Source organism: Oreochromis aureus, linkage group 12 (genome assembly GCF_013358895.1).
Source record: "Oreochromis aureus strain Israel breed Guangdong linkage group 12, ZZ_aureus, whole genome shotgun sequence".
In the NCBI taxonomy this organism is placed as follows: Eukaryota; Metazoa; Chordata; class Actinopteri; order Cichliformes; family Cichlidae; genus Oreochromis; species Oreochromis aureus.
In genome coordinates this window covers 20,347,814-20,375,393 of record NC_052953.1, presented here as the reverse complement: position 1 = coordinate 20,375,393, position 27,580 = coordinate 20,347,814, and the positions used below count along the sequence as shown (strand labels likewise).

The 27,580-nt window shown below is 40.3% G+C and overlaps 3 protein-coding genes across 16 annotated transcripts; 1 reads left to right on the top strand and 2 right to left on the bottom strand.

Annotated features, from left to right (window-relative positions):
* Positions 1 to 5,504, bottom strand: gltpa (glycolipid transfer protein a). 2 transcript variants are annotated; one of them, XM_039620423.1, is made up of 6 exons: positions 5,376 to 5,504; positions 4,543 to 4,670; positions 2,341 to 2,399; positions 2,119 to 2,252; positions 1,427 to 1,577; positions 1 to 1,325 (listed from the first exon to the last, which is right to left on the bottom strand). In XM_039620423.1, exons 2-6 carry the CDS (start codon positions 4,643 to 4,645, stop codon positions 1,143 to 1,145), a joined length of 630 nt encoding a protein of 209 aa, XP_039476357.1. In that variant the 5' UTR covers positions 4,646 to 4,670; positions 5,376 to 5,504; the 3' UTR covers positions 1 to 1,142. The 2 variants fall into 2 exon arrangements, with proteins under 2 accessions (XP_039476357.1, XP_039476356.1); XM_039620422.1 differs by having other exon boundaries at positions 5,361 to 5,469.
* On the top strand, positions 5,338 to 12,353 carry LOC116332458 (trichoplein, keratin filament binding). Of its 4 annotated transcripts, none has more exons than XM_039620420.1 (13): positions 5,338 to 5,451; positions 6,653 to 6,847; positions 7,961 to 8,171; positions 8,261 to 8,317; positions 8,669 to 8,737; positions 9,080 to 9,253; positions 9,349 to 9,461; positions 9,559 to 9,625; positions 9,717 to 9,889; positions 9,981 to 10,062; positions 10,161 to 10,346; positions 10,444 to 10,587; positions 10,677 to 12,353. In XM_039620420.1, exons 2-13 carry the CDS (start codon positions 6,657 to 6,659, stop codon positions 10,707 to 10,709), a joined length of 1,500 nt encoding a protein of 499 aa, XP_039476354.1. In that variant the 5' UTR covers positions 5,338 to 5,451; positions 6,653 to 6,656; the 3' UTR covers positions 10,710 to 12,353. The 4 variants fall into 4 exon arrangements, with proteins under 4 accessions (XP_039476354.1, XP_031611288.1, XP_039476355.1 ...); XM_031755428.2 differs by lacking the exon at positions 5,338 to 5,451 and adding an exon at positions 6,150 to 6,287; XM_039620421.1 differs by lacking the exon at positions 5,338 to 5,451 and adding an exon at positions 6,162 to 6,192.
* On the bottom strand, positions 11,292 to 27,495 carry git2a (G protein-coupled receptor kinase interacting ArfGAP 2a). 10 transcript variants are annotated; one of them, XR_005615031.1, is made up of 22 exons: positions 27,175 to 27,489; positions 26,976 to 27,057; positions 24,078 to 24,211; positions 23,604 to 23,716; positions 23,322 to 23,427; positions 23,109 to 23,195; positions 22,860 to 22,990; positions 22,661 to 22,755; positions 21,293 to 21,338; positions 20,825 to 20,876; positions 20,665 to 20,737; positions 20,437 to 20,534; positions 20,192 to 20,303; positions 19,948 to 20,090; positions 19,706 to 19,855; positions 16,478 to 16,726; positions 15,518 to 15,607; positions 14,134 to 14,216; positions 13,823 to 14,017; positions 13,027 to 13,064; positions 12,809 to 12,872; positions 12,599 to 12,664 (listed from the first exon to the last, which is right to left on the bottom strand). XR_005615031.1 is itself a non-coding variant. In XM_039620418.1 (21 exons), the coding sequence occupies exons 2-21, from the start codon at positions 27,025 to 27,027 to the stop codon at positions 12,452 to 12,454; spliced, it is 2,280 nt and encodes a 759-aa protein (XP_039476352.1). In that variant the 5' UTR covers positions 27,028 to 27,057; positions 27,175 to 27,495; the 3' UTR covers positions 11,292 to 12,451. The 10 variants fall into 10 exon arrangements, 9 of the variants coding, with proteins under 9 accessions (XP_039476352.1, XP_039476345.1, XP_039476344.1 ...); XM_039620418.1 differs by lacking the exon at positions 13,027 to 13,064 and having other exon boundaries at positions 11,292 to 12,664; positions 13,823 to 14,014; positions 20,825 to 20,873; positions 27,175 to 27,495; XM_039620411.1 differs by lacking the exon at positions 13,027 to 13,064 and having other exon boundaries at positions 11,292 to 12,664; positions 20,825 to 20,873; positions 27,175 to 27,493.
* Between the last annotated feature and the right edge of the window lie 85 nt (positions 27,496 to 27,580).

Sequence of the window (27,580 nt, the reverse complement as noted above, 5' to 3'; positions counted from 1 at the left end):
TGTCATGTTTAATACATAATATTAAAGTACAATATTCGTTTTCTTGTACAGTACACACACTGCAACATAATGCAAGAAGACACAACACACTCATCAATCATTTGACATTTACTTGAAATTAGTCCTTTAGAGATGTCAAAAACTGCAATGAAAAACCTTTTTAAAATGATGCTTAAAGGGTAAAAAGCACCTTTAGAATGAGAAGCACTGATGAGGCACCACTTTAGAAAGACAGCACAACTTAGCATAACAGCTAAGTATATGTTAGGCAGACTGTGCCTTCAATAGTAACGGACGTATAAAACAATAAAAACAATCTTAAATGAGCCGTACCTTCAGCTTAAGGCACAAACAGGTGTGTGCAATAGAGAATGTTCATATAGAGCAGGAATAGAGAGAGGAGCCCTAAATACTGGAAGTATGATAGTGATTGCTGGTTGTAGTGCACGTAATGATTAACTTTAACTCCAATCACAGACAGCTATACAATACAGTGTTTGGTGGATAAGATGAAACATATGGATTCTCCTCTCTCTGTATTCACTTCAGTGTAACTACCATAGAGCCCTGTGTTAGAGACATATTGCTTAAAGGTAGCATGACACTATGACAGTCCCATTATAATGGCAAAATTAAACAGTTTCCCAATTTATATTGTTTCCTCCTTGTGATTAGAAACTTTCTAATTCATAATTAATCTTATATTTTGTGATGACTTGTTACAGGCTGATTAAATATGTCAGCATCAGACATCTCACACATTAACGTCTTGGTCCTGTCTGGTTAAGTTAACTTTGATTCCTGGTATAGTTTTAACACATTTCTGTGTACTGAGTACTGATAAGAATAGATATAAATACCCAACAATAATTTAAAACCTGAATGCAACATGAATGTTCAAACACAGAGTAAAGAAATGTAATTGTTATGTAAAAACAACATGTACTGTATAGCTATATTTGGATTTCTCGCCTCAGAATCAAACAAGATTGAGGAAAAGATTCACCAGCAAAGCCAGAAGTGAATATTATGCTCTGTCACAGTGAGCTGTCTTTTAAACATGTGGACTGCAGAGCTACTGAACATAAACAACTTAATGGTTACATCACTCCCACTGAGGAAAACGCAGGGAAGTCCTGCATTCACACTGTGTAGTCTAGATCAGCATTCATCTTATTGTACATGTCATATATAGCATCAATAGTTGCAGAGAAGTTGATGAGAAATTTTCTGATTTTTTCCAAGCAGTCCTCTTCCTTGACATCCCGACCCTTGGAGAGGGCTCTCAGGAAATCGGACTTATACGGAGCAGCAAAAAGAGCCGCCTATAAGAACGAGCACAGATTTTACTCACAAGCCTACGCGTCTAATGAGCTTATAACACATTTATTGTATAAAAAAATATTTGTAGATACTTTGGATGCACCTTGAACAGTTGTTGCACAAACCAGCCGTGATATCTTTTAAGTGCTATTTCATAGGCTTTGGTGACATTGACTCGGATAAGGTTTGGATTGTTCTCGTCCTTTTCACCGTCCACCAGGCTCTGAAGGAAAACTTGGATGAATTTTAGACCCCTTTTGGACAAGAAGACATGCACAGTGATTAAGGACTTTTCTCAGCTTGACAAAGCAAGTGCAGCACAACAGTCTAAAACAGGGATCTCAAACTCATTTTACATCAACGGCCACATTAAGTGGGTCGGACTCCACTTTCTGTCAATGTAAAGACTTTTAACTACACAGTCAGTCCCTAAGATATCTTAATAAAAGATGAAGAAGTGTCGTTTCAACAGAAAATCTCAGTTTTTATAATGAAAAATGTGTAAAATTACAGAAAAAGTTCTGCTAGCACTCTGCCCAGACAAACGATGAACTATTTTGACGTGGTATGAATGGCTGTTGGGGATTCTTTATCAGCAGGAAAAGATGTCAAATTGATAGTTAAAAGTATTTTTAAAACTACAATTTAAAATATAGTTAAAGGTTTAAAATATATGCCCTCCTTCATGTTTTAGAAAATCGTCCACCGGGCCTACTTAGAGTCTTTGCTGGGCTGATTCTGGCCCCTGGGCCTTATGTTTGACACCCCTGGTCTAAAATGTAGAATTTCTCACACCTTTTTAGCCACATAAGTGCCAAAGTTGCTCCAACTTTGGGCCATTCTCCTCCGTGCATCTCCTTTTCTGCCTCCAAAATCTGCTGGAGAGTCTTGAACCGTCCGGGGTTGCTATCATAAATTGACTTGATTTTCTGTTAAATAAAAAAGTTATTGTATCATTTTCTTATCCATTAGCAATGTAGAAGTCAAGGGTCAGATTTACCTCATTGCCATACTTACTGTGATGTTACCCGATAGGTCAGCCTTGATCGGTGCGAAAATAGTAGAGCCGAGGCAGTCTGAGGAGGAATATTTACACAGGCTGTGACTCGCAGTTAAAGAAGTCAAAACTTATTTCCCCCACACATGTGAACAAAAACCACTGAGCTCATATGAGATGATGAACATTCTCTTTGGAGGTAATCAACATCTCCTACTAATTAACACAAAAGCTAAATTTGTATCTGTATTAAACTTGACTTAAACTCTGGTTTGAATGCACAGCATCATCTGTGGGGCCTTATGAACAATCTCACAACCCCTTTAGCAACTTGCTGTTAACAGATGACAAGTTTTTTAATTATAGTTGTCTTTCATGATACAATGGTATCCCTTAATCCCATGTTTGCTATTTTACCTGTCCATATTTGTAGACTGTTGAATAGTAAAGTCTTTGAAAGTGGTTTACACATTCGCCCCTGATTTGTTTCTGAAAGCAGACACAAATCCCTTTGGAGTTGCATCAGGCATCTGTTTTTTTTTTAAAACTGAAAACTACCAAATCAAATAAATAGAGCTATGTGCTGTGGCGACCCCTCGTGAATAATGATATAGCTTTAGTAAAATGTTGGAAAAAGCATGTGCAAAGTGCCAGTGTTTTTTTGCACCCCCTGGTTAAAAGTTTTAAGCCTGTGTAATCTCTGACCACACCCTGCATCAGTGCTGCACGGCAGGTATGTTGTAGGGTGACAGGTTAGCATTTACTCTACAACTATGATTATAAATAAATGAAGTGCAGGATTGTTTACTGAACAGTCATTAAGAAAGTGTTTTTTCTTTGTTTTCCCACCAGTGACAGGTCAAAATGTCTGCGGTGACAAAAATCTGCTAAGCTGTTTAAAATCTGCTGTTGGAGGGCGAGTATCAGACACATCACAGTGTTATCATTTGGTATCTGTTAATTAGGCGATGCTGAGTGAATAGTAATCATGAACAACAAGACATCTCGAGTGTGGACCTCACATGGCCCATGGCTGACCTGCTAACACAACAGACAGCCTTCAGCCCTTGAGCTGTTAGTGGAAACTACCCATGACTAAGCCTTTTCTATTGTGCAATGCAGTGTAATGCATCACCACAACACTAATGGCATCATTTAATGTTTCAGATCCCTTTAATTTCCATACATTCCACGGGGAAAAGGTTTTTGTATTAAATATTGGACTTCTGAAAAATACGAATTATTTATTACTAATAACACGCATAAAGTAAAACTTACTAATTGAATTGAATCAGAATGATTTGAGGCAAAGCCATGATGACATTTTACTACTAACTTTTACTACTACAGGTTAAATAGCAAGTCTCTATTTAGATATAAATAAAAATAAAATACACTGGTGTGGTGAAACGAGAGTAACAGGAGAGTGAACCTGCCAGTGGAGTGAAGTCTATTAGGGCACTAATTAGGCAAGAGAGGTTCAGACACCTGTGTGAATGTACTATGAGTGTGCGGGATGGTAATGGCCTGTAGGAAAGTTGGCACAAAAATTTCTGGGTCAGGAAGAATAATGGTGACAAGGAGGAAAGAGCTTAATATCGACATCAGACTTGGTTCATCTCAAGGGTTTCACGTGGCAAATTCAATGGAGGGACTTTGGCATATTAATAGAGAATGAAGCCGCACAAAGATGCCCTGGCACACCGCGGCACCAGTGAATGGGCAAGGGGAACTCAACACCGTACTAATCAATTTTCACAACTTAAAATCCAGGCCAGTGGAGTAAATTATGCATGCTAAAGGATTGTGGACAGGTTGGTGGAGAGAAACACGATCCAGAAAAGATTATCATTAGGAAGAGCAACATCGTTTTGTTAAACGAGATGGAAGTGTTGTGACAGATTTATCCTCACTACAAGTTCAGTGTTTAATAATCAGACAAATTCCAAATAAAGATTCACCACAGTGGAAAAAACTGTCCATTGCATGGGTGGTAATTTTAACATAAACTGCACATTTTTGTACCTACTGGACCAGTTTAACAGTCGTGGACGTATAAAGCATGATCAGTCAGTGGCATTAATCTGGAAGCCTGAGGTTAATCATAAAAACCACCACAACTATACATTTTCCCTGTTGTCATCTATTTTTTAAAATTCACCACTTCATTTGTAGTCCCATTAACGCAGTCTCCCGTGTCACACTGTGGAAACTTCACTTACCAAAGAATGGTGGAAGGTATGATACAGCTTCCAGAAACGGTCTTGTTTCCACCTGTCTGTCAGCTGGCAGCTGTCTGAACTGGTGCTCCATTAGCAGAGCCATCTCTTTAGTCCGGATATACTCCTAACTGTTGAAATGATAGCAACAGGCTGTCAGTCCTCCACTGCAGCTTCACAGTGATAGGAGGAGGAGAACACACACACACAGAGAGAGTGAGAGAGAGAGAGAAACATCTCTCTCTCTCTCTCACACACACACACACACACACACACACACACACACACACACACACACAGAGTGAGAGAGAGAAAGAGAAACATTTTTCTCCCTCTCTCTCTCTCTCTCTCACACACACACACACACACACACAGAGAAATATCTCTCTCACACACAGAGAAGCCTCTCCCTCTCTCTCTCTCACACACACACACACACACACACACACACACACACACACACACACACACAGAGTGAGAGAGAAAGAGAAACATCTTTCTCCCTCTCTCTCTCTCTCTCTCTCTCTCACACACACACACACACACACACACACACAGAAATATCTCTCTCACACACAGAAGCCTCTCCCTCTCTCTCTTACACACACACACACACACACACACACACACACACACACACACAGAGTGAGAGAGAAAGAGAAACATCTTTCTCCCTCTCTCTCTCTCTCTCTCACACACACACACACACACACACACACACACACACACACACACACACACACACACAGAAATATCTCTCTCACACACAGAGAAGCCTCTCCCTCTCTCTCTCTTACACACACACACACACACACACTCACATGGAAGTCACCTACACTGAACTCCTGGCTGCAGAGGAGCTCATGTGATCGACCTGTTAGTGATAGATCCGGGCCATCGCCACCTGCCGGGGTAAGAGGCCGGATAAACGGTACACTTCTGCCAGACAGAAGAAACAAGTCCAGAGTAAACAGCACCTGATGTGCTCCATCAGCTGACACTGGTCTTCCTCTGCGTTTAATCACATATGCTCCTTTGCTGCCAACTAACGGAGTCTGGTGGAATGTCGCTCTTTGGTTCCACCTAATTTATCTGTTTATCTGTTTTGTATTATTTCGTTAGTTATAGTTATCCCAGCATTCGTGCAAGCATATAATAGCTATGTAATTTCTTACTGTAAAAGACAGACGAAATAGTATCACACATGAACTTAACAGTTTTGGATTTTACTTTATTTCATTTTAGTCCTTTTTAGTTTAAACATTTTGTGTTAAATGTAGTTTAGTTTACAGAGTAGGTTTGCTCGTTCTTATTGTTAATTATTAGTTTCATATAAGTTCTAATTAATATTAATATTATTAATATCAGTAGTAGTAATAGTAGTGGTAGTATCAGATAGATGTGTCGAAATTTCGACACATCTATCTGAAAATTTAAAGGAAAGTTACAACATTTCAACACACTGACCCAAGAGATAATCACATAAAATCATGACTTATTGACGACAAAGAAAATTCAGTGGCGGAAACAAACTTCCAACTATGCCTTTCGCGTTTTCCGCCACAAACTAAATTTGACCTTCACTTCATCCCGTAGCGTGTGAGTAACTAGGAAGTGTATGTATCGGTAACTAAGGAAAGCTGTAGTATTGAAGTGAGTAAATTTAAGCTTTCTGTGCGTGAAAGCAAAACGTCGATTGTTTTTTTAATTAAAAGCCAAGGGGAGGCAAACCGAGGTACCACCGAGAGGTAAAGTGGCTGCTATCGTTGTAGCTAAACGCTCCTTTTATCCGAGTGCTGATGGGTAGTTAGAGCTGGTAGTCTTTTGTTCTTATTGTTTTCTTTATTCTTTACGGCCATGAAATTATAAATGTTTTATGGGTAGAGCACGTATAACAATGAAGATATTGAGCTGTCTTCGGCATCAATATTTGTTAAGTAACTAATTACTTTAAAAAGCAGCATCAGTGAATATATGATGGGGCTAAGAGACCTTTGACTTGTGATGTCTACATTCGTCCATATTGACTGGCTACATGCCCTAATGAAACTATGTCTGCACTGTTATTTTTAACAAATTTAATATCAAGCTTTCATTTGTGTTAACTGTTCAGGTTCATGGCTCTGCCGACACTTTCGACCCGTGTGCCCAGTCGATCTCGGGTCCTGGCCGACCAGCTGGCCCGGCAGCGGGAGCAGGAGGCCCGGTGGCGGCAGCAGTGGGAGCTGCATGCTCAGTACTTCAGAGAGCAGAGCATCCGCAGCCAGAAACAGACGGTGTGGAGCTCCCGTCAATCCTACCAGCAGAGGTAACTTCCTCCAGCATAGATGCTCTCACTCACACGGTCTCCGAAACGTTACACAAATATTGAAGCAATCCAACTAAATAACTACACATTGCTTTATATTTAGTGATTTTATTTTTGTTGCCTCCTTACATTTTCTTGTCATTAATTTTACATGATTGCCATAACGTACTCCAGCATTATCATCCTGTTTCTCCTTTATTGCCCTCAGAGATGGCTCTGTAAGTAATCACGTCATGTCAAATATAAGTTCTGTGTTGTGAAAAAAGTGATAGTACTTGACACTACTCCCTACCTTTTTTATTATTCATTTAGGTAACACACAGAGTCTAATAGAAAGCATGAAGAGAGTATTTTTCCCATGAGGGGACACCATAGGTATGGCCAAGCACATTTTATGATTGGATCTGAATGGAATGCTAACCAGATAGTTACTATAATATTATATTATCTATATTGTCATCATGTATAAATGAAAGACTGGAGCCAGAACATAAGCAAGACAACTAAGGGATGATGACCAGAAATAAAAGTCTTCTTATTACATCAGATGCAGTAGAATCACCTAAAAGCACATCCTTAAAAAATAGTTTTCAGAAGTGAATCAAAGATTTCGAGTAGCCTGTGGCAAAACTAGGCTAACCTTTATGTTGAAGTCTCGATTTTACAACAGCCGGAATGGACTCATCTCAGTCTGGGAGCAGACTCACGGCCAGACCGCAACACTTTAGAGGTGATCAGGAAAATTTAAAATCTAAAACCTACAGGAATCCAATCTTGTGAAGCCAGGATCATCCTGGAAATACCATAAATACTGGAATTACAATAAATAAATGTTTTCATGAATTCCTTTGGATTATTAGAATATGCTGGTATGCTAAGAGAAGTAGTGTTCAGTTGTTTGTTGTACTGTGGGTATACCATAGTGTATCTTCCTTTAAATCTGTGTAACAATACATATATATGTATGTCATATTTGTTTGTCTGTATAAATTAGTTACAAAAAATAGATAAAGAGCTTTATGTTATTATATTTATTGTGTTGCTATTTGTCATCATTTGACTAGTATTTATTTATTTTTTTTACCCAAGTATTTTTCTTCTTCTTGTTTTCAGTATGTCAGCATACCATAAAGACAGACTGAAGGAAGAAAAAAAAGCCCACTTGGAGCAGCGCAGGAATCGACTCAGGGTAATGCTGCAAGAGGAGCAAAACCAGCTGGAGGCAGAGCTCCGAGAGATGGTCCCCGACAGGAGCACGTTGGCAAGTCAGTTGGTGCAAAAAAGTGAAGAGCTTCGCACGGCAAGAGAAGAGAGAAGAAAAAAAGTTGGTGGAACATTGCCCCATAAATATTGACCACAGTGTTGTGCCATGTAAGTTTGTAATCCCCTTTTGTTTTTTTTTGTCATGCCTAGCTTGCACAGGAGCTGTTGAGGGAGCACTGGAAGAGAAACAACCAAGAGCTGAGAAGGGTAGGCAAGTTTAAACTATTGATGCAAATGTGACAAGTTGCCGAGCCCCATACCTCAGACCTCGATGTGTGACCACTGATGAAGTGTTTGACGGCTTCAGGAATCTAGTGACCACGCCATACGTCTAGAAAGTTCGCCAAGTAGAGGAAACAGACACTTTTTGTCAAGACATCCATTTGATCTGGAAACCTATATGGCCTGTGATGCAGATATTCCATGACTTTCTGTTAACCTGATTCCAGTGTTGACTTAAGAAAAAGAAATGTTCTGGTATCCCTTCCACCCAGGGTCAAGGTCATCAGTATCTCTGTCTCAGCTTTGTCACAACTCACTCTTTCAATCTGTCTGCAGCTGGAGTCAGCATTACATAAAGATCACGTTGTCAGCCAATGGCAGGAGCAGATATCTGAGAAGAAACAGGTAGGTGGATCATTCCAGCCACCAGACAAAGTCAATTCTGTTCATTTCAGTGTTTTAATAACTTTGATAGCCAGTATTGAAGAAGTTGCTTCAGTACTTCATAGTATAGCCCTTCTCAGACCAGTATTGACACAAATGACCCACGAGTCATTAAACATGTCATTATCTTTTTATGTGGCCAAGTTTTTATGTAACGCATCTATTTTTAATTGAACAGTGCTCGTGTACTCTGTGAGCACAGTATCACGGCCGCAAACTACTCTGGTCAGCCCCTCAAAGGTGGTGCATAATTAAGAAAGCTTTGACACTTACTGTAAGTGACCCAGCTTGTCAAACATGTAGAAAGAAGTGGCGTACCAGGAGGAGACGAGGCGCTTTGAAAACGAGTATGAGAGGACCAGAAGAGAAGCTCTGGAGAGGATCAAACAAGTGGAGGAGAAAAGGAAAGAGGAGGAGCGTAAGAGAGGGGAGGAGCTACGCAAGCAGATGGAAGAACTGAAGCTGAGAGAAGAAGAGGTATTCAGAGCATCAGCAAACTATTTCTTCTGTGCAAAACCACCTTTGCAGACTTTTTTTTGTAAACAAGATTATTTTTTATTTTTCTCTTTCAGGCCACTCGTCTAAAAAAGGAGCAAGAGGCTCTACTGGTGCAGCAGTGGGAGCTGGAGAAGATAGAGGAGGACAGGAGGAAGGCGGAGGAACAGAGGAAGAAGTTTGAGATCGGGTATGTGAAGCTTTTTCTCCAGATGATCAAACACAAAGAGTGGTATGATACTTCATTCTACTGACATACTTTACATATGGGATTCATGTTGCACTAGGCGTTTCTTGATCCGTCAGTATCGAGCTCAGCTGAGAAGAAGAGCCCAGCAAGTGCAGGAAGAACTGGTAAATACTTTTTTTACCTGCAGATTTTACTGTGTAATAATCCAGATAAGTTCCCCAGACCTTTTCTTTGAAATCCTTTTTACAACACCAGGAGGCCGACCGTAAGATCCTGGCAGCCTTGCTTGAAGGAGAGGAGGAGGACAGGAGGTTGGAGACTGCAAGAAGGGAAAGAGCTGTCGCTGACGCCGCCTGGATGAAACGTGTGATTGAAGAGCAGCTGCAACTGGAGCGTGAGAGGGAAGCTGAGTTTGAAGTCTTACACAGGTGAGCGCCAAGATTTAGTAAGCCTCAACTCTCCAGAAAGGAGCACGTGCGGCTCTGTGAATACAAATGAGTGTATCCCATCTGTTCATAGGGAAGAAGCTCAGCGTGTCTGGGAGAAACGAGAAGTTCAGTGGGAGAAGGAGAGGAAAGCCAGAGAACGGCTCATGCATGAGGTAAATTTCTCTTGGAGTAAAACTTTAAGTAAAGCTTAAAGGTGTGAGTTCAAATAAAAGCTGTCCTGTTTTGGGTTTTTCTTGTCTTTTTTGATAAGGTGCTTGCGGGGAGACAGCAGCAGATAGAGCTCAAAATGCAGAAGAACCGTGAGGCTCAGGAGGAATCTCTAAAGAGACGAGAAGAGCTTATCAAGGAGCTTGAGTGGGAGAGGGAATTCAGACGTGGGGAAAAGGAGCAAGAAGAGGGCCGAAGGACAGCACGGAGGCAAGAGATAAATGCTCAGGTTGGATACATTTTATTTTGGTTTTTTAGGTTTTTTTCCCCAACTACGCATTAAATAAGAAATCATACGTGAAGTTGTTTGTGTTCATGTTACGTAGGTGGAGCAGCAACAAGAAGAGCAGTGGGAGGAGCGGTGTAGGAAAGAACAGGAGGAAGAGGAAGAACGGGAAGCCCTTCGAATCCAAGAAGAGGAGCTGAGGCTTGAGATGCAGAGGATCGCCAAGAAAGGGTACCAGGACAAGGTAAAAGAAGAGTGAAGCAGTCGTATTCATGATTCCAAGTTTAAAATTGCTCTTTAATATTAAAATATGCTTGAAATCGTCTCTTTCAGATTCACAGCAGGCCACGATCAGCCTGGACATGAGAGACCTGCCAGACTGAAGTGAAGCCGAACATGAGCTGTTGTATTTTTTCTGTTAGGAATTAGCCTTAAAGCATATTTCATGCTTTTTAAACAACCCTATGAAGACATAAAGGCCATTTGTCACTGTAATTATGTTGTTGGTCAACACTGAGCATGAAGCATTATGTGTTGTCAAATGACTTCAATGTGACAGATGCACGAAGAAACTATCTGTCCAAATTCAGGATAAAAACATCCAATTTTAAAGTTAAAATAAAAGCTGTCACCCATTGCAGTCTTTGAACTCATCCTGTTGACGCAGGCTTGCAGTGGAATTTTGTACATCTTTCACTTCTGTTGTACATTAGTGTTTTTTAACAGCCAAAAGAAAACTTTGTCCTTTGAAAGGATAAAATGTTCAGGTAGGCCACATGCGTCTCCTGTCATGCCATATTGATTAAATTCAATTTTCATTTGTTGGACTCGAATCAATTTGTCTCTGCTCTTAGAGCTCTTGAATGTCTATAAAGTTTCTATTCTGTGTGTATTAAAGCTGTTGCAATCAAATCATTTGAGCATTTTGTATTTACAAACCACAACCGGTTATAGTTATAAATTAAGTTTATTTAGAAAATAATTATTTCCCCAAAATGCGCCTTCTGCTGCATCACGCATCCCTGCACTCCATGCAACCACAGAGAGGGACGTTACTTAGAACAGATTTCAGAAGGAAAATGAAATCTGCAACACCTGGCGATGATGAACATTGGCTAGCACAGTATTACAGGATCCCATATGTTGCACATTACATACAAAAACTAGCAGCAACAGAACGGAGCACAATACACATGGACATACATACAGTATGGTTATTAGCACTAAATATTAACACCAAGAGTGGCTGTAGTGTACAGTGCAATGGGTAGCCTATTAGAAACACACCAAATAATCCTAACTTGATGCAACAACATCTCGGTGCTGGTGAAGATGATAACTTGGCCCCTGAACAAGTGTTTCTTGCATTCATTGACTTGACAAATGGGCACACATAAATAGCTGCAGTAAGTGCACTGCAGACTGGATTACACTTGGGCAGGGAGCATGTCATATAAATAACTTTTTTTTTTCTCACTGTAACAAACATTATCCACATTGCACTGAAACTGAAGTGTGCGTAAAGTCTTCAACTTATGGAAGCTAACAAAACCATACGCTCCTCTTTTTTCATATTAAAACTTTACAGTGTAGTGATGCTTAAACAGTGCAATAGATTAGAGGAAGCTCCTTTTGCTACAAGAGTGTTTGTAATAGCATCCAATGATAACGATTTCATGGCTTATTTATGGTTTTTCAGCATCCATGCGTGGCTTTGGTTTGATAACACTGACCAGTATCATATCGATTTACTGTGCTCTTTGTCCTAATTCAAGACATTAACTCTTTAATGATATTTTTATTTTTAATTCTAATTATCAAAGTCAAAACAAGCTATTTCCCCAGCATGTTAGCTGGAAGGTCATATTTCCCCCCCCCCCATCAGAAAATGTGCTTCTACAAAAGCTGGCTAAGTTTACGACTTTTCCCTTGACGCCCAGACTTTGTCCAACTTTGTCTTTAAATATTGTCAATGCTTATTCATAAATAATTAAAAAAACAAGGCATGCATATACCACAGATACAAAAAACAAAAACAATAAAATAATTATAAATGTGTATAAAAACAAAACTGAGATGCTGACTGCTTTGCAGCCCTGTAAGTGCTGTTAGTTGGTATTTTCCTTTGTGGTGATGGTGACAAGCTGCTTGGCGGCCTTGGCAATGTCATAAGCACATTGGATGACCTGCTGGGTGACCAGCTGCATGTCCGGTCCCGGGCAGCCCTCCGAAGGCACCGCCTTCCGGCACTCGCCCTGAAGCCTGCACGCGCTGGAGGTCAACAAGCGCAGAGAGCCTCTCACCGTCTCTGAACGTGGCTTCTGCAGAGAAAGATTAAATGATCTTAATAAACACAGAAAAAGTCTGCTCACAGGCCTCTTCAGAAAAGGGGGTGCAGTGTGCATCCAGGTGTCAAATAACAAACAAATAGCAGATCCATTCTTTGCAAGGAAAAATAAATTTACCTTGGGAAATAGGGCAGCCATTTCTGTTACAGCCACATGTATTCTTTCTGAGCAGGGTACGAAGCTGTGAGGTGAAAAGATTGAAGTCACAGTCAGAAAGTAAACCAAGAGCAACAAATATGATGGTTATAAAAGTTATACAAATGATCAATTAACTAATCACCACTGCAATCAGGTTACTTTACAAAGTGAGGCGCAATTTAGTTTTCAGAACACACCATGCCACACCACCACACCATCATCATCGCCAGATTACCTACAAAACATGCCATTTAAAAGACATTTTAAACCTTGTAAATAAACAGCACTTTAATTCTACAGTAAAAAACTTCAAGATCAAAAATCAAATATGCTGTCAGCTATAAGTCACTGCACAGATGCAACTTACCTTTTTTACCTAACTAAAGCAAAGTCAAAGTCAGTGCTTGAAGATAAAACATGAAATGAATTGATGTTTGAAACTCGGCATACTCAAGCATGCAGCACAATATGAAAGAAAAAGAGACAGCTTGTTAGCAGGTGAGGCAGACCAGAAGAAGAAAGTGTCTGAGGGAGAGGAAAATAAAACTGTGCCTGGGAGGCAGGGACAGAAGCCAGAGTACCAGGAGGTGGGGTCAGGGGACCGGAGGCTGAGCGGCTGAAGGGGAGAGGGGGCCTTCTCAGCCCAGGGTACCAGAGTGCTGAAACATCCCAGGCTGTGCCTGAGCCGACGCACACCTTCACGTTCACATGGTCTGATGGCAGGAGTGATTGGTGGCGACACCAAAACAACATGATAACAGCGGAGCAGAGAGGAAGTAGAGTGAGGAGGAAGAGTGACAAGAGCAGGACAAAAAAAGGGGGAAATGACAGGGCTTAAACTGAACTAATCATAACAGAGTAGCTATGAATGTAGGAGGAACTTGAGGTTTAAAACGAGAGCAAGGAAACAAAAGTTTAAAAAACACAGATATATATAAATCAGATCCAGAACTGATTAAAAAAAAAAAAAAAGACCTTTCATCTCATTCTGACCTGTCATGTTTGTTCTCCTGAGCAGCTCGCAGCAACTCCTGGATATTCTTGGTGATCTGTTCGGTTTTGCGGATGACGTCCTCTGTGCTGGGAAGCGTGGGGTCAGAGTCCATCTCCAAATCATCAAGTTCAGGGATAGAGCTACCCTCTCCCAGCCAGCCACTGCTCCTCAGCCTCCCTCTCCTGCAGAACCTGCTAAGTGGGTGAAAAAAAACCACAACAAATCAAGCCCCCTGCAAAAACCTGTTTTTTGCTATTGAACTGTACATGAACACCACTTTGCCTCACTGACTTCTGGGTGATTTTCTTACCCCGAGTCATCCATCTCAGAGTCATTGAACGTGTTGTCGTAGTCACTTTCTGGCATGCTGCTTTGCTTCTCCAATTTTGAAGCCTGGGACGGAAAAAGAACAATATGAGAGAGAGTTCCAGCATTACTGACAGGAAAACCCAGCAGCAGCTGTGGTGAAAATGCATTTTCTTCATCTAAAAAACAAAAACATAAGACTCCTCTGTGTGCTGTGCCAACATGAAACTGCACAGCCACATCAAAGTTGAGTATATACAAGTAAAGGTGATGCAGAGGACTGAATCAAACAGGCCAGTGAAGCTGTAAAGCAAAAGCACATCTACAGTTTAAAGATTTCACATTAGTAGAGCAGATTATGCTGAGATCATATCATTTATTTGCATTAGTATGACACTTGTTTCCTAATACCTTATGAAACCTCTTGAAATGCCAAAGCAAGGCTGGATTTACGTGTGACATTTGAAAACAGCCACACAGAAAGCAACAAACCCTAAAACGTTACTTTACAAGTGCGACACAAGATTTTCTCCTCCAAAATAAAGACAAGTAAACCCCAGAGGGCTCATACTTGCAAATGTGAAGTCAGAGCTCAGAGGTGCATGCCACACAACATAGGCACGCTATCTTCATACCATATAGGGTTTGCTGTGATCTGATAGCGTGACTTAACTTTATGCAAATTCACACTCAATGCTACATCTAAAAAAAACAGGAAGTGTACTGTACTACACAACATGTTCATACTCTGACAGTCTGCGTTCAAGAGTCTGAGCAAAATCCTATCTGTGCGTGCAAAACTAAATGCAGCACATTGTGGGATTACCTCACACTTACATAAATTGTCCTCTTAGCAGATGATCAATCGCTTCACACTGCAAACCACTCACAGATTTCCACTGTGTTTGGCTGTCAGAGAAGTAAAAGCAAAGTTGCCAAGATTTTGTGACAAACAGGGCAGAAGGAAACTTTGTCTTATTCTTAGAGTATTTCAAATGAAAAAAAGTCCAACTAAAACAATATATAATGTGCAATTTCTTTCCTTTGTCTTCACATAGATTGCTAAAATACTTTAATATCATCTCATATACCAGTTTCTAGAACACAAAAAAAGCAGGTGCTGCATGACAAGCACAGATTTCTGCTCAATGCTCAGCAGTGACGCAGAGGTTTTGCCTTTACAAAACCCCACAAATTCCATTTGTTTAGTAGCACAATGAGGATGATGCTGATGAAGGCAGGTATCTGGCGGTGAGGACAGCCGATGGAAGGATGGCTCATGCAGGGCAGATAAAGAGCAGGAGAACAGAGGATGAACAGGTAGAACTGGGCTCCGAGGGGATTTGCAGCGTCCCGTGAGACGCAGACCGAGTTAGGATGTACTTAACCTTTTGAGCACTGTCGTCCTTCGACCAAGACAAGGTGGATGGAAATGAGGGAAGGGATGAAGAGGTGGTCACAAAAGCGCCCCTTTCCGTCTAAAGACAGGGTTCAAATCATAATGTAACACACACACACACACACACAGATTTCTTAAAATGAAAAGACCTGTTTACACAGACTTACAAAAAAGCTGAATGGATATTAAAAAATACTGTGTATGGAATGGAGTCGATGCAAAGCTGTGCAAGGACCGTGAGCACTGAATTCAAAATAATAAAAGTCTTTCTTAGCTTAGGATAAATCAATAGTACAAAGACAATGCAATGGAGCTTAATCCTCCTATTTTTATTCCCTGAGCTCCACTGTTTCCTTTCGGGTTACAGTGCTCTAAAAAAATATCACTGAATAGCCCGGAAACTAGCTGATAAAGGAAAAAAAAATACCAGAAACTATAAATCACAGGCTTGGAATAAAACCAAATAGAGCAGATTGAAAGTTAAAGTGAGTGTGTAAATGTATCATGCATTACAAAAACACAGAGTATTTGTATTGCAGTTTAATCCTTTATCAACATAAAAAAAACACAGTACAAACCAACATAAACCATGACAGCATGTTTCTGCTTGTACAACTAAGTCTTGTCTAGCAAAAAAATAAAAAAGGCAGCACTCCCATTAACAACAGATGTTTGCAGATGTGTGCGTGTTATTAAACTGGACACATTGTGATTGCTCTGGCTCTATCTAACATTGCATCGCATTGTGGTTTTTAATGAGTCAGTCTTTGAAGTAGCCAAAAAAATTTTAAAAAACCAAACCAAACCAAAATAAAACGTGCATAGTGGAAAATGAGTAAGAAGAGACACAAACACAGGCAGGGGAAAATGTCTGCAGACAGGATGAAGACATGAGGGACAGTCACTGAAGGAAAATGGCAAAGGAGAGCAGGGAACAGGTCTTACTTACATGAGGTGGGAAGGGTTGCAGGGTGGGGATTCCCTCCTCTGAGTAGGGAGTTTCCCCTTTAGGGAGATAGGGCTTCAGGCCTGAGCCGGTCTCATACATAGACATGGGCCGACTGGCCCGTGCAGACTGCCGGCGTTTCAGGGCAGAGGGGCTGGAGGGGTCAGGGTAGTCTGTACCGCTGGGGATCTGATAGATATTGGTAGTGACCTGCCGCCTGAGAGAGGTGTTCTCGCTTTGCAGAGATTGCAGCTGGAAGAGATGTCAGCAATACACTAAGAGGGGCGCTTAGCTTTAATGCCAGTGTTTCTCTAGATAGCTCTATTTAAATTTTGATAGATTGTTGCCGCTCCTGCTGCCAAGGTTATAATTTGGCAGAAACCACCAATCTTTCCAGATATAGAGTTTGAAACATGTTCTTTTCTGGCACGTCACCAATATACAAAACCTGAAGCTGTTTTCACAACTATGAATGAATTACAAAAAAAAGTCCATAGCTATGGAGAGGATGCTCGCTCAAAGCTCTGATACATTTTCATCGCAACACCCCTCCTATAGAAAAGTGTCATGCTGAATACCCTTCACTAATCATTACTAATCATTGCCATTCATATTCAAACAGCTTTAGGTTCTGTTTTCTTGATGACAGTATCCAGTAGTTAAGTATCTGTAGTGCGGGGAAATTCAAATTCAAGGTCTCGTCTGAAACAGTATCAAAGGAATAACATGAATTTTGGTTTGGGTGGATTCTTTTTGCCTATCAGTGCAAAGCAAGTGAAAAGCAAGCAAAAGATCACTGTACAGGTAAGAAACACAGGTGCAGTTCAAGTCAAAGATTCAGCTGCAAGGAAAGGTTTGTGAACACTTTGGAATAATCATGATTCCTGCATTAAAAACTCATAAACATGGTCTGATCTTCACCCAAGTTACAATTATAGACCAACACAATCTGATGAAACCAATAAAAAAAAAAAAAAAAACTTTCTTATTTTATTTATATCGAACACACTGAAAAATCACTCCCAGTATAGGCAGGAAAAAATAAGTGAACCTCTATGACACAGATTTCTCCAAAAGCGCTTTAAGTCACATGATCCAAGTCAGTATCAACAATATCTCAGGCGTTTAGGAGGACGATAAAGGTGGACAAAGCTGGAAAAAAAACCTTTGGCTCAAATTAAACAGAAAAAGGACAAACTACATTAGGACTCTCTTTATGAATGAATCTTTAAGAGGAATGGTACTGATAGAAGGACAGCTTGAAGTCTCTCAAAGTAATCACAAAAATTACATTTGATAGAAGACCAGCTGGATGTCCCGTAGTACTTCAAGGATAATATGGATATCTTAAATGATATACTACACACCAACACCAGCTTTGAAGTACGGTGAAGAGAGCATCATGGTTTGGGAATGCTTTGCCACCTGAGGGTCTGGAGGCTGAGGTTGAGTGATGTAACAAGGCAATGGAGACAGACTTATTGAAAAAGAGGACAAGGTTTTTCAGGTTTTTGAAAATGCTTCAACCTCTTCAGATGTTTGCTCTTCTTGCACCTTGGGTGAAGTTGTCTCAGAAACCTTTACTCTGTTTCCTCAGCTTTTTCATAGATCACGTGAGAATCCGACTTAACCCAGATAAGATGTTGTAGCACAGCCCAATGCAGGCTGTTCAAGATCTTCCAGAAATCCTGATTAACTTTTGAAGAAACTGTCCAAAATTCCTCGATGTTGTGCAAATCTCATAAGAAGCTACAGGAAACACCTGTTAGAAACTATGGTTGGTAAAGTAAGTTCAATAAAATTAAAGAGTTCACTTACTCCCCCCAAATCTGAAGTAAGTGCTAACTCGGTGTGTTCACTAAAGTCAACAAAAAATACAACAGTTTGTGTATTTTTGTTGCATTTGTCGAGAGTCATTGTGTTGGTCTATACCTGTGACTGAGATCGTTATCGGACCACATTTTATAGCATAACCAATGCAGAAATCCAAAGCTTTCCAAGGTTCTTCTTCCAGGTTTACAGTACTGACAGACTGACTCAGGAATTATAAAGGGATTGAGGGATGCTCTAAACATCAAGATTTGATCAAGAATAAACTGGCCTTAAATACTACAACTACTTTAAAACTGTGATGAAGATTAACAGCCATAAAGCTAAAGATTGTGCTTATATGATCACGAACTGATATTTAAATATAAAAAGCTAACAAAATGAGAAACATTTGTCCTTTTGAAACTACAAGGTACCAACACAGTAAGCCAAGAAAAGCCACAGTCCTGCGTGTTTTCTCCCCAATATCTTCATCTAAATGATGCTGTGTGCTAGTTTACTGCAGGGGGAGAAACAACAGAAGACTGAGTGCAGCTACTGTACATGAATGCTCTAGATGCTCTTCATCAGCTCTAAAAGTAAAACGACAACATTGTAACATCATCGTTACTTTTACCTGGGTAAACTTTATACCAGGTTTACTTTACCAAATAAGTAAGTAGTAACTTAATAACTTCCAATTTGGTTTAGTTTTAGCAAGATAAAACTGTATAAATCTCAAATGTCTCCCATTAAATCATCAGTTGAGCGTAACAGTATAAGGTGAGGTGTTCTGTGAAAAATAGCCAAACAAAAATTCCACATGTGCTAAAGCATGTTCCCAAAACAGCTGGAAATCATCCAAAAACACTCATTGCAGTAAACACAGTATATGTGACGAAGCAAGGCACACACATACAATTTCAGTTAGTCACTGTGTATTATCAAAGGGATTAAAAAAAACAAAACAAAAACAAACAAAAAAACCCCATCATCAATTATGTCATGCTTCTTCTTCAAACATGCTTGTTAGTAACATTAGACCACACGGCTTTAACTTTAATTTATAAATTAGGTGGGAAAAGTGACTTTGATGTTAAACCAACACACACACACACACACACACAAAAAAGGAAAAAAAACAAAAACAAAACAGAAATCTCTGGTTTACATTCAGACTCTGAAAATTGAACATGCTGGCCATAACAGAGGGTGGACCAGCAGGGTGTCACAGCAGCCTTATCGTACCACAGAGCATTCCTATTCAGGTGGTTCGGCCGTGATTACTAAACACAGGCTGGGCCTCCACACCAGAGAGCGTTCACACTGTGCAGGAGAAGTGCTCTGCTGACCGCTGTGCCCCCGCCCCTTCTAGTCCGGCCCTCGATGTTAGTGATCTTACGGGTGGAGCGCGGTGGGTACCTTTTTCTGCATGAGCCTCAGCTCATCGCTCAGACTGTTGTTTGCTTTCATAAGTTGCTGGATCTTTGCTTCAGAGGCAGAGAGGGCGTTTTTCACCTCCAGGTATTCTTGCATAGTGATGGGGCCGTCTGAGAGATCCGAGTCCAGGCTCTGTTAAAGACGTGGCAAACAAAACAAAGAGGTGAATGATGCAAAAGAGATTTCATTCAGGGCTTTAGTTTGTGAAAATGCTGTCTAGGTACCTTGGTCCTGTCTCCTTTGCTTGATGGGAGTTCTTGATCTGTATCCTCATCAGATGCCACACTATCATAGTCAGGCTGGTCATTGTCCTGGCTATCACTACAGTGTCTGACGGCCACGTTCTTCATGACAAGTTCAACGTTGTCTATGATAAACAAGAAAAAAACAACTTGTTTTGTTACTCTATATCTTCACAAGACTCGGGTGTCGGGGGGATTTTTGAGAAAGTAACAAGAAGACACCAACCTTTGGGACTGACTATCGGATTCCCTTGCTGTCTGCGCTTTGCTTCACTTAATATGTCAATGACCAAAGTTGCAAATTCATGTGCATTAAATCTTGCAAGCTTTTGTCGTCCCTAAATAATACACAGAAAGAAAGAAAAAACCCACAAAGAAATTACACAAACAATGCACAAACTTTAAGGTAACAACAGAGAGAAAACCAACACAACCACATGTTTGCAGGGGCATTCTGCACAGCTGACTTGCCTGGTTTCGTGTCGATGAATACTCCGGATTCACAGGAAGGAAAGGAACCACAGTTGTCTCTGTGACCAGCGTGCTGTGATTCTGTGTCGCCAACCACACTGCAGAGAATGAGCAGAGTGTTGTTTAAGGCATGGGTACAGCTGCAATGCTAGTGGAGGTGTTGAAGAGTGCGTGTGAATGCATGCCACTACAGATGCGTTTGAGTCCTCTGGTAAGGGGTAAAACTACCTGCATCGGTCTCTCGCCTGTCCACTTCATCATACACGTCCATGGCCAGCTCCTCAAATAAATGATTACTGAGCTGCATTAAATAGAAAAGAAAGAAAAATCACACTTCAGCAAACTGCAGGAAAGAATATTTAAAATGAAGAACTGTGAAAACACTTACAGACTGCAGTTTCTTCTTCGCTGCCTTTGCAAGTTCTGATAAATCTGCACTGCTGCAAACAGAAAATTGCGGTTGTGAACATTTGTTGATAAATTCGTAGGTCTGTAGGTCTACTGCTACTGTAATGCAAACTTTATTTTCAGTAATACTTACATGTTCCTGATCCCAATAAATGAAAGCAGTTAAAACAGATCGCATGTGTCATTTGCTGTGCAAAAGTATTTTTCTGCTCTTTTTCTGCTTTGAAATTAGAGCTAATTATGAAAACTACTTCCCTCGGTCTGTTTCCTCTAAAAGACTCAAGCAAGCTCAACTTCATGTCAGAACAAGACTCACAACTAAAACAACCATCACTAAACGCCTCACTGCATTCGCTCTGCTGGCTCAGTTCAACTTAAACTCATTCACTCAGGCACATGTTAATTGGTAGACATGCGTCATACTGACGTACAGCTTCTGCTTTCTTACCTGTCGGCCATTTGTGGAACGATGAAGTGCTGGCCGCTTTTATGATCTGAAAGGAACAACATGAAAGTTCTGGATGAGTGCCAAAATCCTTCGGCGCAATTACAGGAAATGTATTCACTTTCTGTTAATCACAATTTAAAATCTGTATTTAGCTCATAAGCAAATTTGATCAGCTGTAGAGCCACATCACTAAAACACCTACAGCACTGTGCAAAAGTCTCAAGCCCCTTATTTCTTTATACTTTCAAAGTAAAAGAAGAAATAGGTGCAGCTATTTTTTGAAAATCTGAAAACAGAAATGGAAATATAGTATTAATGCAAAAACAGAGTTCTATTGAGCTTAAAAGTTAAAGAATAAAGGGCCTATCACCACCTTTATTCTTTAACACAGCCTGAACCTCTTAGGCAGCTTTCTTGTCATTTCTTGAAGTAGTCTTCAGGAATAGTTCTCTTCAAAGCTCTTCTTTGGATGTTGGCTGCCTTTTGTTCTGTTCTCTAACAGGATGATCAGATGATTCAATAATGCTGATGTCGGGGCTCTGGAGAGGCCAGTCCAAGACTTAGCATTCCATTGTGTGTTTTTCAGTCCAGGTCTGCTTTTACTGCATTGAAGTGTGTTTGGGATCATTGTCATTATGAAAAATGAAGCTGATGCCAATCGGATGTTTTCCAGATGGCACTGCATCTGATATTAATGTTTTGCTTTCATGAGTCCATCAATTTTGATGACTAACTAAAATAGAGCCCCAAACCACAACAGAGCCTCCACCTTGTTTCAAGCTCTAGACACTCACTTTTGTCCTCTCTCCTGACCTCTGTATATATCAAAGATGCTTTGAACCAAAACTTTCACATTTGATTGACGCTATAACTATTCTCACTGATTTTCAGTCCTGTGTAATTTTGCCTCGGCCTTTTCTCCCAGTTTGAGGCTTCAGTGAACAGTAGATGGATCAACTGAAGGGCAGGATGCATCTCTCAGGTCCTCTGTCAGGTCTGTGCTGGATTGTTTCCCATTTCTTGAGGAAATGACTTTTAGATACTGTTCGTCTGCTGTTTTTAGTCCTCCCACTTCTTCTTTTGCCCTCCACTAGTCCAGTTTCCTCAAAATTTTTAAGTCCACACTGCACAGCATGCTCAGATACGCCAAGCTTTCAGCCAGTAGCTCTTAGAATCACTTTGTTGGTGCAAAAATACTATTTTATTTTTACAAAAACATCTGACTCCTTGGAAGAAAAATATTAAAAAAAAAAAAAAAATGAGGAGTAGGTCAAGAGTTCTTGCACATTACTGTTCACCCAGCAGCAGCAAATGCTGCTTTTTCAGCTTTTTTTAAAATTTTATTTTAAATGACACATCACCGCTTACCTGGTTTTCGTCCACACAAGTAAAACGCCAGTCGATCGGTTAGTTCATACTGAATTTCCACCAGCCTGTCTGCCAGGTCGTTGTGGCCAGCTTCTCTACAAAAACATATTTAAAACAACAATTAACAAAAAGTCAAATTGAGCTTACTATTTTGTCTTATACGTAAAGATTTTTTTAAATAATAAACACGTAGGCTTGCCTTGCACAGTCAATGGGAGTTTTGCCACTGCTGTCTGGAGCACCAGGATCTGCCCCATAAACGGTTAACAGTTCAACCTGAGATACTTGCCCAATCTTTGCAGCTACATGCAAAGGAGTGCTTCCCTTTTCCTGCCCAAGACAATGATCAACATAACAAAAGCCAGAACATGAGCCAGAAATTGACAGAAAAAAAAAAAAACATATGCAAAAACACGGAAATGATACTCTTAAACACAGAAGGTCTTACAGGATGAAAGAAATTTGCTTGAGCTCCCAGTGTCAGCAACCTCAAACAAGTCTCCAGATTACCGGTGCGTACGCTTGAGTGAAGTTGCTGGGGGAAAAAAAGAAAAAAACAAATTTAACTGTGACTTTAAAAAGCACAACAATAGAGCTCTGTTCAAAAACGTGCTTCCTTTTTTTCCCCCGTGGATCACTGTACCCAACCATTTCTCCTCACCTTGCTTAAATCCTTGGCTGTTGAGCTGTCATCCTCTCTGCAAGGCATGCGATGGACAAATGCCAGCATTTGATATTTGGCTCTTATAAACTCTGATTTGTTTGGACTTTTGGGATGCCACACACACACACACACACACACACACACACACACACACACACACACACACACAAAAGACATTGAGAGACTATGAATGAAAAGCAGCAAGAGAGTCTATCGTCATTTTTTTTATTAAAAAACAAAAAAGTACTCCATAATCATTTCCAAACATTTATGACTCACTGGAGTTTGTCCTGAGGGTTGGCCTTGCGTTTTCCACTTGTCACAGATGCAGGGTCCAGAAGGGAGTGCTCCCAAATTGAATTCGCACCGTTGTTGTATAATGTCTGAACCATCTAGGTTAGATTAAAATGGAAAGCATCGTGTATAATGTGTCATATTGATTTAGACTGTCGAATGGTGAGGGAAAAATAAAAAAATAAATAAAAAAATAAATAAATCCCCTTCCTGTGCTGCACTTGCTATATTTGGACAAAAATCAATACACCTCAGAGGATCTGCTGCACTTGATGTCATACAGCTCTACTGAATTTAAAACTGAAGTAAAACTAACCCAAACCCAAGTATAACATGCCCTAATGGCTTTAGTTCAGCATCTAAGCATAGAAACTACAAGTAAGAAAAATTCACAGCCAAATGAATAAATATGCATGCAATAGCTGAATGATCAAAATATTTCTGTTGAGGATTATTTACCTGCAGCTGCGTAGGGGGCCATGGCGTGTGCGTCAGGTGGCGCACTTGGGAGCTGTGTCTGCCCAAGCTCCGATGAACACTGCAGCACTCGTCACAGATCAACACGCCTCTGTTCACCGAGGCCCAGCGAGGTTCTGAGCAAGAACAGAAAACAACCAAGTCACAATTATGATAGATAAATTGAGCAGCTTAGAGTATTATCTTGGAGTTAGAGCATTTCACTGGTTTTACTTCGATCAAGCCAAGGAAGTTAATCTTTCTTTCTCTTTTTATCATCATTCAAATCAACTCAGTGCTTCCCTTTCGACAACAAGCTGGAGCCAAAGAGTCTCCTGTTACCGCTGTTGTAAGATGACTACTACAGGCAGGTGCTTACTTGGTAATAATTATGATATTTTGAAAAAACATCATTTGATAGTTCTTACTCACAAGTACTGCTAATTTACCCAAAGTTTAATACAGTTTATTCTTCTGTGCCATAGGACTCTTGAAAATTATAGGCAAGCCACACTGATATCAGTACTTTACACACCATTACACACCTACAAAAAGGAGCTCTCAAATTTTTAAAGGCACAGAACTAAAGCTTTTACATGGATCCCTCATAATTGTGACAGATTTAGCTGAATTGGGCTTAAGACGACTATCTTTTAGGTTCCAAGCACCCTAAAAAGAGTTGTGATTTCATGACAGAAGGAGATGAAATCGGAGTTTCGAGACAACATAAGAGTTTCAGTTGGGTCAAAGATGCCACAGAAGGAAATAATCGACAGAATCTGATTGTTTTGATAGCATAAATAGTCCCCATATGTATAAGGTATTTCGTTTTTGATTGCTATGGCATGACTTTATGAGTTAAACCATATTATTTTGGGGACCCCTTAGCACAAAGCCAGACCCGCTCTGAGAAAACAAACATAGTTATCTATAGCTGAGAAAGGTCCCTGAAAAACATGCTGTTTAATCCTGCTCAAGTGGCATTTGCTGAAAACTAGTGTCCTGCTGGAAGAAATAGCCGAGGCTTTTGAAAATGGTTAGTTCATATATTTTATTTTTTTAAAAATCTTCATTGGCTTTCAACACATGGGATTAACAAAATGTTGGTGTTGGAGTTTTCATTAAATTTCTGGACACTAGATCACAATGTAATGTATGTCATATAATTAAACATAATAATATCACAAGATGCTGAGTGGAGGCTTTAAGATCTAATGAAGACAAACACAACCCAAGAAAGAAAGAAAAGAAAAAGCCAAACTCCAACAGGCTGTGAAAAAGGTCACATTCATAGTCATGTATCGCCTTTCTGACTGCAGATTTAGGTGAAGCTATGGGTTGTGTAAAAAGGAAGTGAAGACTAGCGCTTGTAGGTCGAGGCGCCTCATAACAGAGCAGCTTCCTCTTTCAAAGCACTATAAAGAAAATACCTGAAGAACTAAGAATCTTAGAACTGAGCTGCAATATTAACCTAATGCGTGGTGTTAGTGCCCTGTGAATTAAAAGTGTACTATAACTCTGTGACCAAAATAAATGTGTTTACTTAACCTTGACCTATTTTGCACGGTTCATGTAGTGCAAAAGTCACAGAGTTGTCTTCCATCTGTGCACAGACTCTTCTTGACAGCAAACATCAAGACTAGAAACACTGTAAAATGATACAGCACTAAAGCCCACTGAGTTTTAAGCAGATAGAGTGACGGGACAGGCGCTGTAAAAATCCCGACAGCAGCTGCTGTGCAGGAGCAACAGATGCAGGAGGTCGCTGGACAGATTGTGGCTCCTGGTCCCCAAGTTTTCAGAATTTCCTTCTAACAACTCTCCCTCAGGACCCCCCCGAGTCTCAGTGCTCTCCTCAGCACGTGCTGCTAAATTTAATACCACATCTTGAAACGCTAAAAATATTCACACCCAACAACTGGTAGCAACCATAAAGTGGGGCGATCCAGGGCAGTTGCTGAGGAGAGCTCAGGGTTAACCAATGACATGAGTGACACGATGACAGACGAGCTTCTTAATATTTGCCTTCCGCTGAATGATGCAAAACAAACCAATGTATATTCTATTATTAGACTTTATTTAATTTACAGTGCATTATGTTGCCACAAGAAGAAAAAAAAATAAAATCTCTCCTGCATTGAGTATGCGGTCGATTCACTCAGCATCCTGTTTTGCTTCCTGTGCCTGCTGAACAGCATCACGTCATTTCTATACAAGTGGAACTTCTGTAAGTACAGCCTCAGACACAATACAACAATTGTATGCTCAGCTCTCAGAGCTTGGTGCCATTGGCCCCGAAAAACAGAGCTCTGTTAGAGGGTGCTGGTTTACCCTGATGTTCACCCTGATTAATAAGTGGTTATAGCACTCATTTTTTACTCTATTACTACACATAGCACAGTAAAGTGACTGGTTACAGATGACACAGACTGCAGATTTGGGTTAAGGATGCAACGACTTTTTTAAATAATCAAATCTTTATGAATACAGTAGGAAATACCATACAGTCATTACTCATTAACACCTTTAGTTCAGATCAGTTACATCGTGCCAGAAGACCACTGTTATGCCCTTTTTTATTGCACTTTACTCATGAGAAACAGTTCATCCCAGCAGTTGAAAGCTCATTTTATAACGGGCATATAAAAGGGACATATCATATAATTATAATAGGGTTTTGGCTGGTTATTAAACCAACCGGCACCCTAAAAACTCCTTTCATGAAGGGAGCTATGGCGTTAGAGAAGAATACTAAATAGGTAAATACCCTAAATTTCTGTAAAGAGAAACCAACGTGTTGCCAGCGCTGCTAATCGGATTTATTTGGATTTGGGGTGTTTCTTAAGCACCAAATGTCAGCTAACAGACAAACACTGCATGGATGGTGTGAGTTTTACTTACCTGGGACACAGCAATCTGCGCAGACTTCAGTGTTTCGCAGGCGTTTAGACATCCTCAACTCGGGAAGAAACGCCTTTTAAAACTGAGTAGAGGAAATTGTGTCCGTTATGCTAACCATTGATTACTCTGTTAAGATACCTTCCGCGTTAGCTAAACCCAGCAAATTAAAAACAATCCGACAACTAACTATCGTACTTACTTCGTTTAACCGTTGCGAGCCTTTTCGTTTTGGCTAGCGTTGGAGTTATGACCATGATAACATTTCCTCCCGCTACAACGCCGCTCGTCTGCAAGTGAGCTGACTGAGCAGCCACCTGATTAGCTAACTAGCCTGTGCACACTTGGTAGTTTACTCCTCTGCCTCTAGACAGCAGCATTTAGCGCTAGCGCGATCCCAGAGGCAGCTGTGACTGTGACCTATAAATGCGGTGTACTGTGCCCATAGTTTTGACTCTCAGGAAATAAACCTCTCAAAATAATACGAATAAGTCCTTCTTGAAATTTGTTCCGATTCTCTAATTTTATAGCTACAGGTAAACATGAAATATGAATACAACACAATACTTATGGAGCTCTTTTTTTGTCGGTACACAACCTGACAGATT